This window comes from Peromyscus californicus, unplaced genomic scaffold (assembly GCF_007827085.1).
Source record: "Peromyscus californicus insignis strain IS unplaced genomic scaffold, ASM782708v3 Scaffold_3__1_contigs__length_106647218, whole genome shotgun sequence".
Lineage (NCBI taxonomy): Eukaryota > Metazoa > Chordata > Mammalia > Rodentia > Cricetidae > Peromyscus > Peromyscus californicus.
This window is the reverse complement of record NW_026294551.1, coordinates 27,560,226-27,577,311: the sequence shown is the minus strand read 5'-3', so window position 1 is coordinate 27,577,311 and position 17,086 is coordinate 27,560,226. Positions and strand designations below refer to the sequence as shown.

At 41.3% G+C, this 17,086-nt stretch overlaps 1 protein-coding gene across 2 annotated transcripts in view; it reads right to left on the bottom strand.

Annotated features, from left to right (window-relative positions):
- Positions 1 to 17,086, bottom strand: part of Kat7 (lysine acetyltransferase 7) — a 38,084-nt gene that overhangs the window by 10,290 nt on the left and 10,708 nt on the right. Inside the window, exons 5-9 of one of the 2 annotated variants that reach the window (XM_052759858.1) lie at positions 12,374 to 12,456; positions 8,331 to 8,420; positions 6,453 to 6,551; positions 2,925 to 3,035; positions 751 to 942 (exon numbers count right to left, since the gene is read on the bottom strand). In XM_052759858.1, the coding sequence (XP_052615818.1) occupies positions 751 to 942; positions 2,925 to 3,035; positions 6,453 to 6,551; positions 8,331 to 8,420; positions 12,374 to 12,456 (575 nt within the window). The remainder of the gene's footprint in view (positions 1 to 750; positions 943 to 2,924; positions 3,036 to 6,452; positions 6,552 to 8,330; positions 8,421 to 12,373; positions 12,457 to 17,086) is intronic. The other variant, XM_052759859.1, reaches the window with a different exon arrangement.

Sequence of the window (17,086 nt, the reverse complement as noted above, 5' to 3'; positions counted from 1 at the left end):
CTAAGCCTGAGTATTCGTAACTAATATTAAGTCTCTGTGTCCTGATTTGGGGGCTGGTGGTCCATGAAAGCCTGCTACACTTATTCCTGCCAGTTCTTTCCATGTCGACCAAACCCACGCAACAGCTATTTGTTTAAAACATTAGCCCAGCCAAAGAAGCCATTTCAGTGATTACACCTGTGGCAATGGGAACATAAGCAAGCTTGCATTTCCTGAAATCTGACTTTTATACTCACAATTCACTGGACCAAGGTGTGCACATCTTTCTTATTTTAATATGAAGAACGTTCAGAAATACAAACTATCAATCAATTCTGTTACTTTTATCGTCCATTACAAGTGGATATATGCATTCATTCAACACACATTTCATAGACACCCACCACCTAAAAATATAAGGCACACTGTCCTGTCTTATCTAATGAAATATATGTATTTTCTTGGAGTTGGGGACAAACTCAAACTGTAGGGAGGGGAAATTAATATTCTGAGGAAGATACAAAGAAGAAAGGAAAAAGAAAAAAGGTGTTTGTGAACAGGATGAAGTTAATGTGACCATACAGCACTGGTCCTGGTGGACAGTCACCCTGAAATGTGACTTTCAATTCCTTCAGTCTCCACTCCATTGCTATGGACACTTGGGAGATGTCATCTCTTAGACACTTATGTCATCTCTAGGACACAACTGGAAAATCACCTAACAGTACCCTCAGGGCCATGGTCACAATAGTGGAACTCAAGAGAACATACCATGTGTCGGCGGAGTATTGTTTGGCTCTTCATGTATTTTAAACAGAATTCACACATGTAGAGACGCCCCAGCCGTGCATATTCTTCAGGATAGGGAGAATGGTACCAAGTATCCAGCTCATAGCGGCCAAAAGCAATTGTTTTAATCATGTTGCTTCCTTCTGTTATTTGGCCTTGAAGCCTTAACTTCTCCTATTGCCAAGAAGAAACCAAAACAAATAATGATTTAACCAAAACAAATAAGAATTCCTTATCTTTGATTTTAAAATTAGTTTTGTTTTTTGTTGTTGTTGTTTTTCAAGACAGGGTTTCTCTGTTTAGTCCTTGCTGTTCTGGAACTTACTTTGTAGACTAGGCTAGGCTGGCCTTGAACTCAGCGATCCACCTGCCTCTGCCTCCCAAGTGCTGGTATTAAAGGCATGCGCCATCACTGCCCAGCCTTAAAATTAGATTTTTAATCTATATGCAAACAAATCTATATGTTTTGTTTGCATACTTATATGTGCAAGACATGTATGCCTAGTGCCTGCACAGGGCAAGAAAGGTCATCAGATGCCTGAAATTGGGAGTTATAGGTGACTGTCAGCCACCAGGAGGGGGCTGGGAACTGAACGTGGTTCTCTGCAAAAACAGCAAGTGTTCTTAACTGCTGAGCCATCTCTAGCCCCTATTATCCTTGTTCTTAAAAGCCTCTGCCAGGCCGGCAGCTAATCTATAAAAATCAGCTAGATTTGGCCTCTAACCATGAGATGGCCACTAATGAGGGTTACCTGAGCATGGAAAATCAGGTGGCTCACACAGAAAACTTGTCAGCTATACTGCCCAGGAATCTTAAAAAAAAAACAAAAAACAAAAAACAAAAACGTACTCCATAATGAAGATGACCTTGAACTCCTGATTCTTCTGTCTTCATTTCCAGATGCTGCAATTACAGATGTGTACCATCACATCAAATTATGTGGTGCTGGAGATGGAACCCAGGGTTTCTTGGATCCCAGCAAGCACCCTACCAAAATAGCTACAATCTTAGCCCATTCCTGGTTCTGTTTGTTTTTAATTTTTTTAGCTAATTTTATATTGTATGTGTGTAAATGCAAGTAGAGGTCAGAGGTCATCTTGTAGGGAGTCAGTCTTCTCCTTAAAAGAGGATCTTGAGGATCAATTCAGGCTTGAACTCAGGTTAGGCCTGTTTGTCAGCAGCTGCCCTCCTGGTCTTCGTTCCTCCACCTCACAAGTGCTAGCATTACAAGTGCACACTAGGCAATTACTTGTAGTAACCATCAGGAGAACCAGGAAAGACTGGCCTTAGGCTTTATCTTCATGATGGAAAAGAAAAGCAGGAGGTGGCGACCAATAAATAGTCCAGCCCAGAGCAGCCACCAAACTCTGCCTCCTGCAACTGATATAATAAAAGGAAGGAGTAGAGGAAATCAACACTACAAATTAAATTTCCTTGAGCACATTTAATTTGTTTTATCATGGGTAGTCTGTGTAGGTGATGGGCATGGTTAAACATGACTGCAATCTTAGCAGTAGAGACAGTGACCAGCCATTAGTGAATTCTAGGCCAGCCACAGGTACATAACAAGACCATATCAAAAGTAAACAAAAAGGGGCATTTCTGCAAAGATATGGAGTGTATATATGATCAGTGGGAGGACGGCATGAGCCCAGAAGTTTCAATTTTGCTTGAACAACAAGATGAGCGCCCCCCCGCCCCGTGTCAAAAATCAATAACATATCTGATTGTAGTTTTCCTTACCATTTTTCTTCACTGTTATTTTCATGCTTTAAGGGTAAATGTATTTATAAAAATGAAAAGAAACCCTATGAAAGGATGGTGCTGCAGCCCCCCCAAGTCCTGAGGTTCTCAGAACTGTAAATTTTATCCAAGACAAAAGGACACCCAGAGTTTTAACCAGCCTCACTACCTCAAGCCAAACTGGATCTTCCAGTTGAGGGAGATAGAGAATAACCTCAAGGGGAAGGGATGAGAAGAGGGTGATGTGTTTTACGGAAATGGGAAGACTGTCTCTAAAGACAGCTGGGGAAGGAAAGAGATCTCAGCAGTAAAACACCCAACTCCCATCAGACTGGTTGCTAATCACCTTTCTTGGCAGTTCTAAGGGCTTTTCATAAGGGTCCTCCCCTCAGTGTGGGGTTGTGATACTCACCAAATCCTCAGAAGCCCGAGCTTGTGCTCTTCGGAAAAGATCTAAGTCATATTCACTGGTCAGGTTCTCCAAGAGAGGCTCCCGAGTGTTCCCATAGGTCTGTCTGTGTTCCTAGGAAAACCACCAGGGGTGATACCGTCTGTAGACCTTGTTTTCTTTCATTCCCATGAATGCCAAGCTGAACTAGAAGCTATTTACAAAGTACTTACACACTGGGTGTGGGGAACTGAGCTCAGGCAAACTGGTAACAGGTCAGTGTCAGAGGCTACCCCTATATGGATCTGAACAATGTAAACGACAGCAGCCCCCAGGAGGCACCACAGATCCTGGAATCGGGCTGGTGACACTCCCTGACAAGTAAGCAGATCCTCTGAGCCGCCTTAGTGCTTGAAGACGCTGTCTGGAAGGGAACCTGCAGCAAGGAGAGCTGCTGGACGTGGTCCTTGGGAAACTGCTCCTGACATGACTTCACGACTGCAAACGTGCAAGGCTCCCACATCACAACTCCAGCCCAAGTGCACAGTTGAAATCTCTAACAATGTCTTGCTAAACATCAAGAAAAATTAAAGATAAGAATATAAAAGGAGCCGGGCCATGGTGGCACATGCCTTTAATCCCAGCCAGCACTCAGGAGGCAGAGCCAGGCGGATCTCTGTGAGCTCCTGATCTACAGAATGAGATCCAGGACAGGCACCAAAACTACACAGAGAAACCCTGTCTTGGAAAAAACCAAAAAGAACATAAAAGGAATTCTGTTTTAAATAACTTTCAAACCTGATCAAGCTGGTCATTACAAGTATCCTTTCCCTGGAAGGGCAGTGGAGGAAAAGGGAGGCTTCTCTTTTAATTCAGGTTCTAGCCCTTCTCTCTCTGCTCTAGGCTCCACCTCCCCCAGAAAAGAAGCAATGGGAGTTACTAGGAGTGGAAGACTCATCCCAGGAAGAACATTCCACATTTCACACACACATCAGCATCTGAAGAAAGCACTCACCTTATGAACATTTCCTACGGCTAACCTGATTCAATCTGTTATAACTCTTTTTGAAATTTGGTCTTGTGACTTCAAGTTTAGGCTCTAAGTATTACTGATTTCTTCTAGTTTGAAAATGTCAACGCACCTTCCCCCTTTCCTTACTTTTTGAGAAAGGATCTCATGTAGTCCCCACCCCCCCTACCTCCACCTCTCAAGTGTTGGAATTACAAGCAGGCCCCAACCCCCAACCCACGGCGCGAAGGAAACAAACTCGGCATGTCCTACACACTAGTCCAGCACTCAACCAACTGAGCCACTTCTCCAGACCGAGAAACCAAAGCAAACTAGCCGGGGTAGTGTCACAGGCCTATAATCCTAGCACTCGGGAAGTGTAGAATCAGTTTAAGGCTAGCCTTGGCCACATATTAGCAAGTTCAAGGCCAGCCTGTGCCACACCAGACCCTATTTCAAAAGGCAAAAAATAAGCAACCAAAAAAAAGTTCTTTTTTGGTGTTTGAAACAGGGTTTCTTGGTGCAGCTCTCACTGTCCTGGAACTCACTCTGTAGACCAGGCTGGCCTCAAACTCACAGAGATCTGCCTGCCTCTGCTCCCAAGTGCTGGGATTAAAGGGATGTGCCACCACCACTCAGTAACAAGAAAAATTCCTATCCAGCATTTTTAAATCAGGAAGGATCCAAATAACATATCTCAAGCTAGTGAAAAGCAGATGTCTGTAAGGTTAAACAGCTCAATAGTTTTTATATCATCTGCTCTTTCTACCTGTATTAATTTGAAGGTTCATTACCTCTTCTAAGCCCTTACCCATCCTATAGGACTGTGTCCTGGGTGAAGAAGAGTGTATCATAGCCTTTCAGTGAATGACATCACTGGGTTTCCACAACTACTTAACTTGCAAGCAAGCAGGGACAAACATGCACCCTGACCTGATGATAGCCCACCTTGTCCATAAAACTACATGTGTTTAGTTACAGATTCTCAGTAAGTTCAGTTACAACTTACAAATCATACATTTATGACCTATTCTCCTGACAAAGCAGAATAGCATTCCAATTCTATGAAGAAAAAAAAAAAAACTCAGAAAAAGACCAAGAAAACACACATCAACACGTCATTAATAGATATAAAATCTTGGGTGGATGATTTTTACTGAGAATATCCTATAATTTTTGATCTCTCTGCTTTTTTTTTTTTTTTTTTTTTTTTTTTCCAAGACAGGGTTTCATTCTATAGCCCAGGATGGCTTAGATATCACTTTGTGGCTCATGCTGGCCTCAAACTCATGACCTCCCTGCAGGTGAGAGTCATCACTTCTGACTTTCCTTTTCTTCTGGTTTGTTTCTGAAACAGGGTCTTACTATGCTGCCTAGGTTGGTCTCCGGGCATACCACCATGTCTGGCATATTTCAGTAGAAAACATGTACTAATACATTTTCAGTAAAAATAGTTACCTACAAAGATATATATATATGGATATATATATATGGATATATATGTATGTATGTATACATACATACACACACATATACATATACACACATATATAGCTATATAGATATATACACACACAGGGTGTCTCTGTGTAGCCCTGGCTGTCCTGGAACTCACTCTGTAGACCAGGCTGGAACCAAATCCAGAGATCCGCCTGCCTCTGTATCTCAAGTGCTGGGATTAAAAGTATGCACCATCACAGCCTGACTAAAAAGCTATACTTTATGCAGAAAAGGTTTGAAGACTTTAACATGAGGACATTAGTTCAAGATCTTTAAGTGAAAAGACAGACAACTAGGAGCTAGGGCATAATGATCAAAATGACAAATTACACAGTTACAATACAGAAAGCCAGAAATTTCATAAAATGCTAATTATGACTATTTTTAGGTAGATTAATCTCCTGTATGCTATTGCTAATTTTTCTTTATAAAAAGCTTATTATATTCAAAGTTAGTGCTCTGGTGCTCAGTTGTATCTCTAGTCTGTGAATATTTTATTGTATACAGACATTTCTAATGTCACCAGTACTTGTTCTAGTAGGCAAATTTGCTCTCCTTCCCCAGTATTATAGATTGAACCGAGGCCCTTTGCACATGCTACCACTTTGACATATATGACCAGCCCTTCATTTTTCACTTGGGCACAGGGTCTTGCTAGATTGCTGAGGCTGGCCCAGAACTCACTTGGTAGCCAGGTAGGCCTGGAGCTCATCATCTTCTTGCCTCAGCCTTCATAGCAGCTGGGATTACAGAGCCACACTTCCTTAAATGTAATTACTTAAAACTATAGTGAAAAGATTCTACCAACTGAGCTGCATCTCCCAGGCCTAGAGGATGGAATTTTCAAAAAACATAAACTGTTTCCCCTATATAAATCCCTCTGTCTCCACTCAACAGCTCCAACTTGGGGGAGGGTACTAGGTGACAGAAAAGAGCCCCAGAAGTCCTCTTATAGGAAACAACCAAATAATGTGAAAGGCAGAAGCTTAGACTCAAGTGTGATGTGGGGTTCAGGTTAAGTAAGGACTGGATTTTCTCCTCACCATATATTTCTCTTTCTGCTCTTTGCTCAGTCCAGAATTTCTTTTCTTCCTGAGTTCAGCCACCTTTTCCTTATACCGCAGCTGCCTCTCTGTTGGTGCCTAAAAGAAAAACAAAACAGAGATGCTCACTAGAAAACTCATTATGAATTTGATTTTAAGGTTTTCTTCTTTTTTTTTCCTTTAGGATCTTATGTAACCCAAGCTGGCCTCAAACCTGGAACTTCTGTTCTTGCTTCTATTGCCCAAGTGCTGGAATTACAAATCCAATCTATTATGTCAGGCTTTTTTTTTTTTTTTTAAAGAGAGAAAGGTCTTCTCTACATAGTCCTGGCTGGCAATCCTTCTCTCTCAGTCTCTAGAGTGCTGGGATTATACGCTTGGGCCACCATATTGAGCTTAAGGAAAAAAAAAAAATTTTTTTTTCCCTAAAGAAAAAACAGTTGCCAGAAACAGTACAGCCACACAGTTAATAATATGTTAATTTTACAATTCTAAATCAGTAGGTTCTTTTATCACCCAAACCACTGTTCTTACTGCCCTTCCAGGAATGCAAATTTATTTTAATTAATATGAATGAAGAGTGAAGTCACAAAGGAGGAAGGAGGAGCATGTGATTCATGTTTATAATCCCAGCAGAAGCAGAATGATAGCTGTTAAGTTCCAGGCCAGTCTGGTCTACATAGCCAGTTCCAGGCCTGAAAGGGCTATACAGCAAGATTCCCAGTAAAAAACTAAAATAAGATGGAAATCTCTACCAAAATAGAAATAAAGATTATTTTAACTATATAAATACTGATTCTAAGTACCGTTACTTAATGTTCCATCAATGATGGTATTCAAAGAAATATAGCAAAAATAAAACCTATGACAGAATAAAAAAAAGTATAAGGATTTATTACAGATTGCTTTTGCCTGTCAAGCACTGAGGTTAGGTACTAGACACACGCTAGATGATTACCCCAACAAGTGGGCATTATTCACTCCTTCATATTAACAAAGAAATGAAGTTTACCAGCTGGCCTGTCCAGGACAACACAGCTAATGAGAGAATCAGAGTATTCAGATCCAGATGTCTCTCCGAAAGGAAATGTCTTTCTTACCACTGTGCCTCCTCTGTTAGTCACCTACAATCTAACTGCAGAAACAGATACTTAGATGACAGCTATGACTAATACTTCACAAAGGCTGACATTTGGGGGAAAGTACACAAGAAGAATATGTGAGAAAGATTTACTAATTGCAGGAGAAGGTCTTGGAAGAATTCCTATAAGAGCTAAGACTTGCTCAAAGCCTTGAAGGATATATATGTAATCTCTTCTTGGTAATGATACAGAGTTCTCAGAAAGATCAAAGTCATTTAGGAAGAAGCAAGGCATTAAGTGCAATCTACGCAGCCTGAATGCTCAAAGAGGAAGATTAGGACAGAACAAGGATGCTTTCTGCAAATCACAGAAAGACAGAAGTAAAAACTGGAACAACTGACAAGTGTCAAATACTGAGGAAATGCCACAATGCTGAAAATATGCCAGCAAAGTCAAAGGTATTTGAGAGCCAACCACAATGGGTTAAAATAAGGATGCAAAATGAGGAAATGGAAATGCAATGTAGCCTTTCAAATAACCAAAATATTTTTATACTATTACTACTGCTATTATTACTATAAATAGCTTGATTCCTCCACTTATGAGAAAGAAGTGTTTGCTTTATGAAAAATTACTAGTTGAAAGCCAAACATGATTTCAAGCTGGAAGACCAGTGATTTTGATGTGCCATGGGAAACAAGAGGCATGGATCTGCCTACAGAGACAGTTATGGGGCAAAGGAGATCCAAAAGACAGACCTCAAACTGGCTGGCCAGAGCTTTCACAAGGCCCATACCTGGTGCCTGGTTGAATGCCTGTTGTTGTCATCTTGCCTGTGGGACAGCATCCTTTCTTCTATCTGCTTATCCCGGCTCTGTGCTCTCACCTGCAACCATCAACAATGTCAATAAATTCACCTGTTTCTAAGACTACATATACTTAAAGCATAAGAATCTGTGATAATCGCTGGGCGGCAGTGGCGCACGCCTTTGATCCCAGCACTCGGGAGGCAGAGGCAGAGCCAGGCGGATCTCTGTGAGTTCAAGGCTAGCCTGGTCTACAGAGCCAGATCCAGGACAGGCACCAAAACTACAGAGAAACCCTGTCTGGAAAAAAAAAAAAAAATTTGTGATAATCCCTTGTATTTGCACTATTCCTTGAAAGTAAAAGTATTCTTATTAATGATTATTGCTATCTCCATTAGAAAGATATGAAGGCAAGGCTCACATGGTGCTTTCTCAGCCACTAAATATCAAAGAAAAGAAATGATCCCAGCTACATGCTGTACAGTTGAGGCTTGCTGTAAGAAGGATGACTCTGGCCTGGACTTCTTTCACTATGCTGACAGGAAACTGTGAAGAAGTACAAGGGAGTGACCAAGTATGAAGAAAACATCAGAAAAATCTGGGTTCAGGATGAGCATGGTGACATCTGCCCATAGTCTTAGTTAACAGACAGGTTGAGACAGCTTAGGAGTTCAAGACCAGCCTATGCAGCATAAAGAGACAAGGCCCTGTCTGGAGGACTGGGAAAGGGAATGGGGGTTGAAGAAAAGGAAAGAGGGGAAACCTGAATTCAAGTCTACAGGCAAACAACTCTGTAGATACAACACCCCAGAGAAATCACATCAGCTCTCATTAGCTTCCGTTTTACTCTTTGAGAACTGATACCTCACATCTGCTTATTGGGTTGAATCACTTAGCAGGCTCGAATCAGACAACCATTGTTTCCCACATCTGCAGTATCAACAAATGGTACCATCTTAACAGCTGATCAATTCAAAACTTGTAATTCTTCGCTCCTTGTAGCATGAATCTTAAAAGGTCTTACTAATAAAAACAAACCCGGAGCTAGGTATTGAGGTGAACATTGAAAGATCAGAGAAACAGCCGGGCAGTGGTGGCGCACGCCTTTAATCCCAGCACTTGGGAGGCAGAGGCAGGCGGATCTCTGTGAGTTCGAGGCCAGCCTGGTCTCCAAAGCGAGTTCCAGGAAAGGCGCAAAGCTACACAGAGAAACCCTGTCTCGAAAAAAACCAAAAAAAAAAAAAAAAAGAAAGATCAGAGAAACAGAACAAGCCACAGCTAACCTCACCTCGCCAATTCCTCAGCTGATCTTGTTTCCTCAAACTGGAAGCCTCTGTATTCTCATCCGAATGGATCTCAGCTGAACTGCTACTAAAAACCTAAAAACTTAACAGGGACTCTATCTAGTTCCTGGTCCTCATGCCTTATATTTACCTTTCTGCTTCCTGCCATCACTTCCTGGGATTAAAGGTGTGTGTCACCATGCCTGGCTGTTTCCAGTGTGGCTTTGAACTCAGAGATTCAGACAGATCTCTGCCTCTGGAATGCTAGGATTAAAGGTGTGTGCTACCACTGCCTAAACCTATGTTTAATATAGTAACTGTTCCGTCTCTGACCCCTAGATAAGTTTATTGGGGTGCACAATATATCAACCAGTTTCTTTTTCTCTACACTGAGCCCTTCAAAACACATTTTGAATTCAATCTTTGTTAAGACATTTTACCAACATCACACTAGTCCAAGCTACCATTTACTGGAAGAACTAAGCAGGCATTCAATCCATCTATTCTGTGTCATCTCTTTCTTCCCCAGTCATTTGCCACATGCTCAATAGTTCTTTCAATGACATACTCTTCCTCTGCAGGACCTTCCAAGTGCTCCCATTGCCATCAGAATAAAAACAGAATTTTTGTGTTAAGGCCTCCAGGCCTTTATGATCTCAATCCTGCTTCTTCATTTCCTTCCACGGCACACAATCTACTCTCCAGCCCAGCAGTCTGTCTCCAGCGCACGGCCACTGCACTTATTATTCCTTCTTCGTTATCTTCACTCCTGGGTCTTTACACATTGTTACTCTGACACCATCCATGGTCTCTACGCATGCCAATCTCAGGGAGGGCTTCCTTGACCTCCTCTAGCAAAAGCAATACGTTACTTCTACCTTAGAAAAGTCTCTCTTTCTCGACAGGGTTTCTCTGTGTAGCTTTGCGCCTTTCCTGGAACTCACTTGGTAGTCCAGGCTGGCCTCGAACTCACAGAGATCTGCCTGGCTCTGCCTCCCGAGTGCTGGGATTAAAGGCATGCGCCACCACCGCCCGGCTCTCTTTCTCTTTTTGTTTCTCATGGTGTTTATAATTACATAAACTTATATTTACTTATTAATTTACAGGTTTCCCCATGAGAATGCAAACTCCTTGATCACAGGTATTTTAGTTTTTTATTTTTATCAGAGTCAACTGAATCCTTGGTTATCCATAAAGTTACATGCAGCCACAAAAAAATGTAAGACAATAAAGAGGTTTACTGCAATCACGTATATGCAGGCCATTTAAAATTTAAGAGCTTTCATCAGGCTAGGGAAGTAGCTCAATATGGCACACTTGCCTAGCATGTACAAAGGCTCTGATTCCTAGTGCCCTCCTCCAAGCACACAGTCCAGGAGTAAAAAGGATGATCCTCGTCTCACTTCCCCTGTACAGGACACACAGGAAAAATTTACAACAGAAATGTTTCCCTTTATTCAGGATTTTCTTCCCTAGTTTGAAATTCTCCTCAAATTTCTAAAATAAATTGCTTAAGGTACTTTGTAGATACTGCTTCAAGCCAAGCTCTTCAAAGTTATGTTTCATGAAGACTGGTGTAAAACAAAGCACTATCAGACTGGTATGTGAAGACAAGCAGGAGAGGAACATTATGAAACACCATCACAGTTATTTTCAGAGGAAGAAGTCCAAGTGTTTGGTCAGCTTCCGAATCAGGTGCTGACACCGCCCGCCATGCTTGCTCTCAGCCAGCTGAAGGAAGACAACAGCAAGAGCCAACACAGAAGCGGTCTGTTTGACAGCTTTGGAATGAAAACAAAGAGCAGGGTCTTTGACAACATGAAAAATACATGCTGTAAGCATTTCAAGTTTTATTTGGTGAAAATTTAAACGTGTGAAGAAACACTTTCCCAACCCCACCCCGAGACCTTGTAAATGCAAGCAAGTTTCCGAGGAAAGGAGAACAGGAAATTGAATTCTTTTCCAAATGAGACCTGCTCACACAAGCATAAACATGTGACCAGGCCTTGTGAACAAAGAACAAAAAAGCAACGGAGACTTTGGTGCAGTCTAAGTACTTAGTTTGGATAACCTGTCCAAAGACTACCTGAGCCCTCTATTTAATTACTGTTTGCAGTTCTTGCTTCCCCATAATTAGCACGATTCCATTCTGGTAGCAGGAACCCACGCAGGAATGCACAAAAGAGGTCTTAGGCTCCAGTCTCAAACACATCAACACCAAGTCCCTAAGGTTATTTAGGAACTGTATTTTGAAGAATTTAAAAGAACTAGCCAAGAATAGACGTGACTGATAGTAACAGAGAGAGAGGAACAGTGTTCTGCAGAAATGAACAGGAGAGGAACACTTGAAAATGGTTGAAAAAGCAAAACAGCTTCACGGATTTGTAAAACCTAAAGGGGAACAGTGGGATCAACTATGCAAACTCTGCCTGAGTAGAAAAGGTTTGTCCCTGGCAGAATATGAAGTCAGTTACCAAGGGAATGAATGTCCTAGTGGTGAAGTTCCCAATAGTCTGAAGATAAATCTCCCTATTAATTTCTTCCCTAACATTCATTACATATGACAATTCTTTTATTTATTCGTGTAGCTAGCGTTTGTTAAAAAACAACTTTTTTTCATTGCTCTTCCACTGACATGGAAGAACAAGACCTTGTCCCCTTGTTACTGCTGTACCCCGAGAGCTTAGCAAAGTGCAGGTCAAGCAGCAAGCATTCGAGAGCACACCCTGAATAAAGGAGCACATGGTTACCTTGCATTCATCAGCTGAGAGGTTATGATAGAGCGGGCATCCTGAGATGGAGAAATGTCTCTCGTGTTTTCCTGTAAGATGTCCTGTTAAAGGAGGGAAAACTTAATTTCCAGGAAGAACATGCACACTTACAAAATGAGATATTTTTTCTTGACAACAAAGCTGTTATTTTACTTTGCGTTTTAACAAATTAATGTTACCAAAAGGAAGTGCTGTCAAGATCATGACTTGCAGCTGGGTGGTGGTGCGTATCTTAATCCCAGCAAGGAGGCAAACACAGGTGGATCTGAGTTCAGAGCCAGCCTGGTCTACAGAATGAGTTCTAAGACAGCCGGGGCTACACAGAGAAGCCCTGTCTCAAAAAACAAACAAAAAACCAACCAACCAAACAAACGAATAAAACCTTTGTTAAGTTAATCTGGTCTAATGAATTTAAAAGAAGTATACTATTCTTTCTACTATGCAAAAGCATCCTCATCTACATTTAACCTCTTTCAATAATCAAAAGAAATTCATTAAAAATGAAGAAAATGGCCGGGTGGTGGCGCACGACTTTAATCCCAGCATTCGGGAGGCAGAGGCAGGCGGATCTCTGTGAGTTCGAGGCCAGCCTGGGCTACAGAGTGAGTTCCAGGAAAGGCGCAAAGCTACAGAGAAACCCTCTCTCAAAGAACAAACAAACAAATAAAAGAAGAAAATGGCCATTTCTACAATATTGAAACTTTTTTTTTTTAAATGTATACTGTGTTCTGCCTGCATGTATCCTTGCAGGCCAGAAGAGAGCACCATATCTCATTATGGGTGGTTGTGAGCCACTATGTGGTTGCTGGTAATTGAACTCAGGACCTCTGGAAGAACAGCAGGTGCTCTTAACCGCTGAGCCATCTCTCCAACCCAATGGAAACATATTTGGATAATCTCGAACAAGATTCAACATGCTTTTTTTTGAAGAATGAATATTTAAAGGTTTGGACTTCTATAACTAAACTCTAAGATAGGGCAGTTAGCATAAGGCCTTCTTGGGGAAAACACTAGGGATGACTAACTAAAAGGCAGTCAGTCTTCCTGTCTTCCTTCTCTCCTTCCTGGGGTGAATGGGAATAGAACCCAGGGCCTAAGCCATGCTAGACAAGCACTCTATCACAGAACTATATTTCTACTCATTCTTCTACTTTTCAGACAGGTTTTTGTTTTGTTTTGTTCTTGTTTTTTTCTGAGACAGGGTTTTACTGTGTAGCCCTGGCTATCCTGAAACTCACCCCATAGACTACGTTGGCCTCGAACTTAGAGAGATCCCCCTGCCTCTGGCTCCTGAGTGCTGGGATTAAAGGTATGTGCCACTGCCATCCAGCTAGACAAGTGTTATTATTACTGTTTTGTTGTTATTATTACTATTATTAATGTGTGTGTGCTGAAGAGGACAACTTTTGGAAAATGGTTCTTACCTTCACCTTGGTTTTTTTTTTGTTGTTGTTTATAATTTATTAAAACTTAATATTATAAAGAGCCTGCATACAAACAAACAAACAAAAAAACTCACACAAACACAGGGAATAAATAACCAGAAATTTCAATGAATTTCTGTACAGTTAGGATAACCAATCTAAAGCTGTGGAGTTTTACAATGGATTTTATACTTTCACTATTAAATATATGCACCTCTCTCCAACCAACAAACCCAACAACCCATGACAGAGTTAAAACTAGAAAATTAGCCGGGCGGTGGTGGCGCACGCCTTTAATCCCAGCACTCGGGAGGCAGAGCCAGGCGGATCTCTGTGAGTTCGAGGCCAGCCTGGGCTACCAAGTGAGTTCCAGGAGAGGCGCAAAGCTACACAGAGAAACCCTGTCTCGAAAAAACAAAAAAAAAAACAAAAACAAAAACAAAAAAAACTAGAGAATTAGCTTTATACTCTCTTTCATGACTTAAGTGTCCATTACTTGCATTCAGTCCTATTCAGCTACTATTTACCCTTTCTTGTTCTTCTACATGTTATTTTGTGCCCGTGTGTACATCTGTTTACATGTACAGTGTGTATAAAAGGATCCGCAGATGAGGAGAACATGCAGCGTTTGTTTCTTTTGCCTTCCACCTTGTTGAGGCAGGATCTTTTTTGTTTTGGGTGCTATACTCCTGGCTCTCCAGCTTCCAATAACAATTCTATCTCTGCCTCCTATTTCAGAGTAGTAGGAATGCTGGGCTTAACAGATACACTTTATGAGGGTCCCATTGTCGGGCTTGCTTTTAAGGAAAGAACTTTTAGCCACAGAACCATCTTCCTCGGTCCCCTTAGGCAGTGTCTGTCTGTCTGTCTGTGTCTGTGTCTGTGTCTCTCTCTCTGTTTTGAGACAGGGTCTAATGATGTAGCTCTGGCTGTCCTGGAACTCAAGCTCAGCAATATGAGTTCAATCCCTGGAACCCACATAAAGGCGAAGGAGAGAAGAGCCTCCTTTATTCTCCACACCCATGCTGTGACAAGTGCACCCACCTCTATACACATAATACAATAAACTTTAAAAACACAGAAAACTGAACATTATTTCTTTGCTACACTCTTCCAAGAGGATTATAAAACACCATGATTCAAAGAGCAAAGAGATAATGCTAATAAGGGAAAAAGATAAACTAGTCAAGCTAAACTGTAAGCCTACAAAAACCTTTACTTTTCTAAGACACCCAACACCCTCATCTACCTGCCACAGGTGTGTGCACCTGGCTCATGCACCTGCACACAGCACACAAATGTCTTTCAAAAAGTTCACCATTCTTTCATGGTGAAAAGTTGTAATTTTTGGGTTAAAGAGACATTGGGATTTTTTAAATTATACAGCAGGGAGGTGGGGCTGAATCTGGGAGCTGGGGGAAAGGATATGATCAAAACATACAGTATGAAATTCTCAAAAAAAAAAAAACCTCACAGAATAATCCATAGAGTAAGCTTTGAAGGGTGAAAATAATCCAACTATGAAGGAATGGTATTTACGACATTCATGTGGTCAGTTCTCTGGGACTGTACTTTTAGTAAGGCATGGTGGAACATGCCTGTAATGCTAGCACTTGGGAGGCTGAAACAATTTCTCTGGGGGCTGGAGAGATGATTCAGAAATTTTGAGTACTTGTTGCTCTTCCAGAGAACCGAGGTTCAGATGCGAGCACCCACAACCACCTGTAACTCCAGTTTGGATCCTATAACCTTTTTGACCTCTTCAGGCACCAGGCACAAATGCAGCAGTATACATACATACATGCAGGCAAAATACTCATACACATAAAATAAATCTCAAAATAACAAAAAAATCTTAAAAAAAAATTTTTTTTTTAAAGAGAATTTCTATAAATTTGAGGCCAGTGTAGGCTACACAGTGATGAACAGGCCAGTCAGGGTCAGCAAGAAGTGAGAGGAAACAGATTACAACTTTAGAGAGCCACACGCAGTCATACACTGCCTAATGTTTCAGTAAACAGGGGACCTCTAAAAACAAAAACAGCACCACACAAATAAGGGTTTCATAATATTACAGTGGGGCTGGAAAGTTCCTATCAGTTTGTGATATTGCAGTTGCCACAACGGGTAAAGTGGGATGCACAACTCATGTATTTGTGGTCACACTGATATAAACAAACCTACTAGGCTGATTATAGAAAAATACAACACATACAATTAATTCTATATAGCACATAATGATTGACAATATAAGCAACTATGCTATTGGTTTAGGGCATTATATTTCCATCATTTTCTTATTTACTTAGAGACAGTCTCACTAGATAGCCCAGAGCAGCCTTGCACTCAACTGCCTTCTCCCTTGGTCTCCCCAGTACGGAAGTTAAGGAGGCACTTGCCACTTGCCACACACCCAGCTCACCCTTATTGCAGTGTAGTCCTTCTATTTAATAGAAGAGCTCACAGACAGGCAGCATCCAGGTTACAGCACAAGCATCCCAGACATTTTGAGTTTACTGAGTCTCTAAACTGCACCATGTTCTTCTCTATCTGACTTACTGCAGGCCGCTTGATTCACTAGGGTGCAGGAGGAATAGGCTGTGCTATATACAAATACATGGGCATACCCCATAGCCTAAGTGTACAGTAGGCTAAATCATCTAAGTTTGTCAAATCCATACTGAAAGGCACCTTATCTATCAGCCAGCACCTTCCAACTTCAGGCAAAGGCTCACTCGCAACAGCTACACCCCAGCTCACTCAAGCAGTACAAGTAAGCTTCAAATCACTGCCAGAAACCCTAACGTGATTCACTAGAAGTTAAAAGTCTTGAGAAAACAAGACAGTTATCAGAGACGTTTCTCCCATTTATACTAACTCAATACACAAAGCCATAGGAATTTGAAACTCCTGGTCATAAAAGGCCAGGTTTCATGCATATGCTCTTAGATTTATGGCCTCTTAGGAATTCTGTTTTCCTCATTTCCTTATCAGCTGTAGCTGTGCATCCATTATTAGGCATTATCTTATACTTGATATTATGTATCTTATACATGTGTTAGTCCTCATAAGCATCGACCATGTGCCCCATGATGATGCATTTCAAGAGAACTTGTTTTCCATTTTTTTCTCTCTGCTGAGGAAAGGAGGGAATTTTTCACTGGGAAAAGCACATAGTGAAGTGAACAGTTCATCACAGTTATATTTCCCGGCAACTAGATCTGTTGTTATGCATGGACAACAGGCCAAGAACAGTTTTCATTCATGA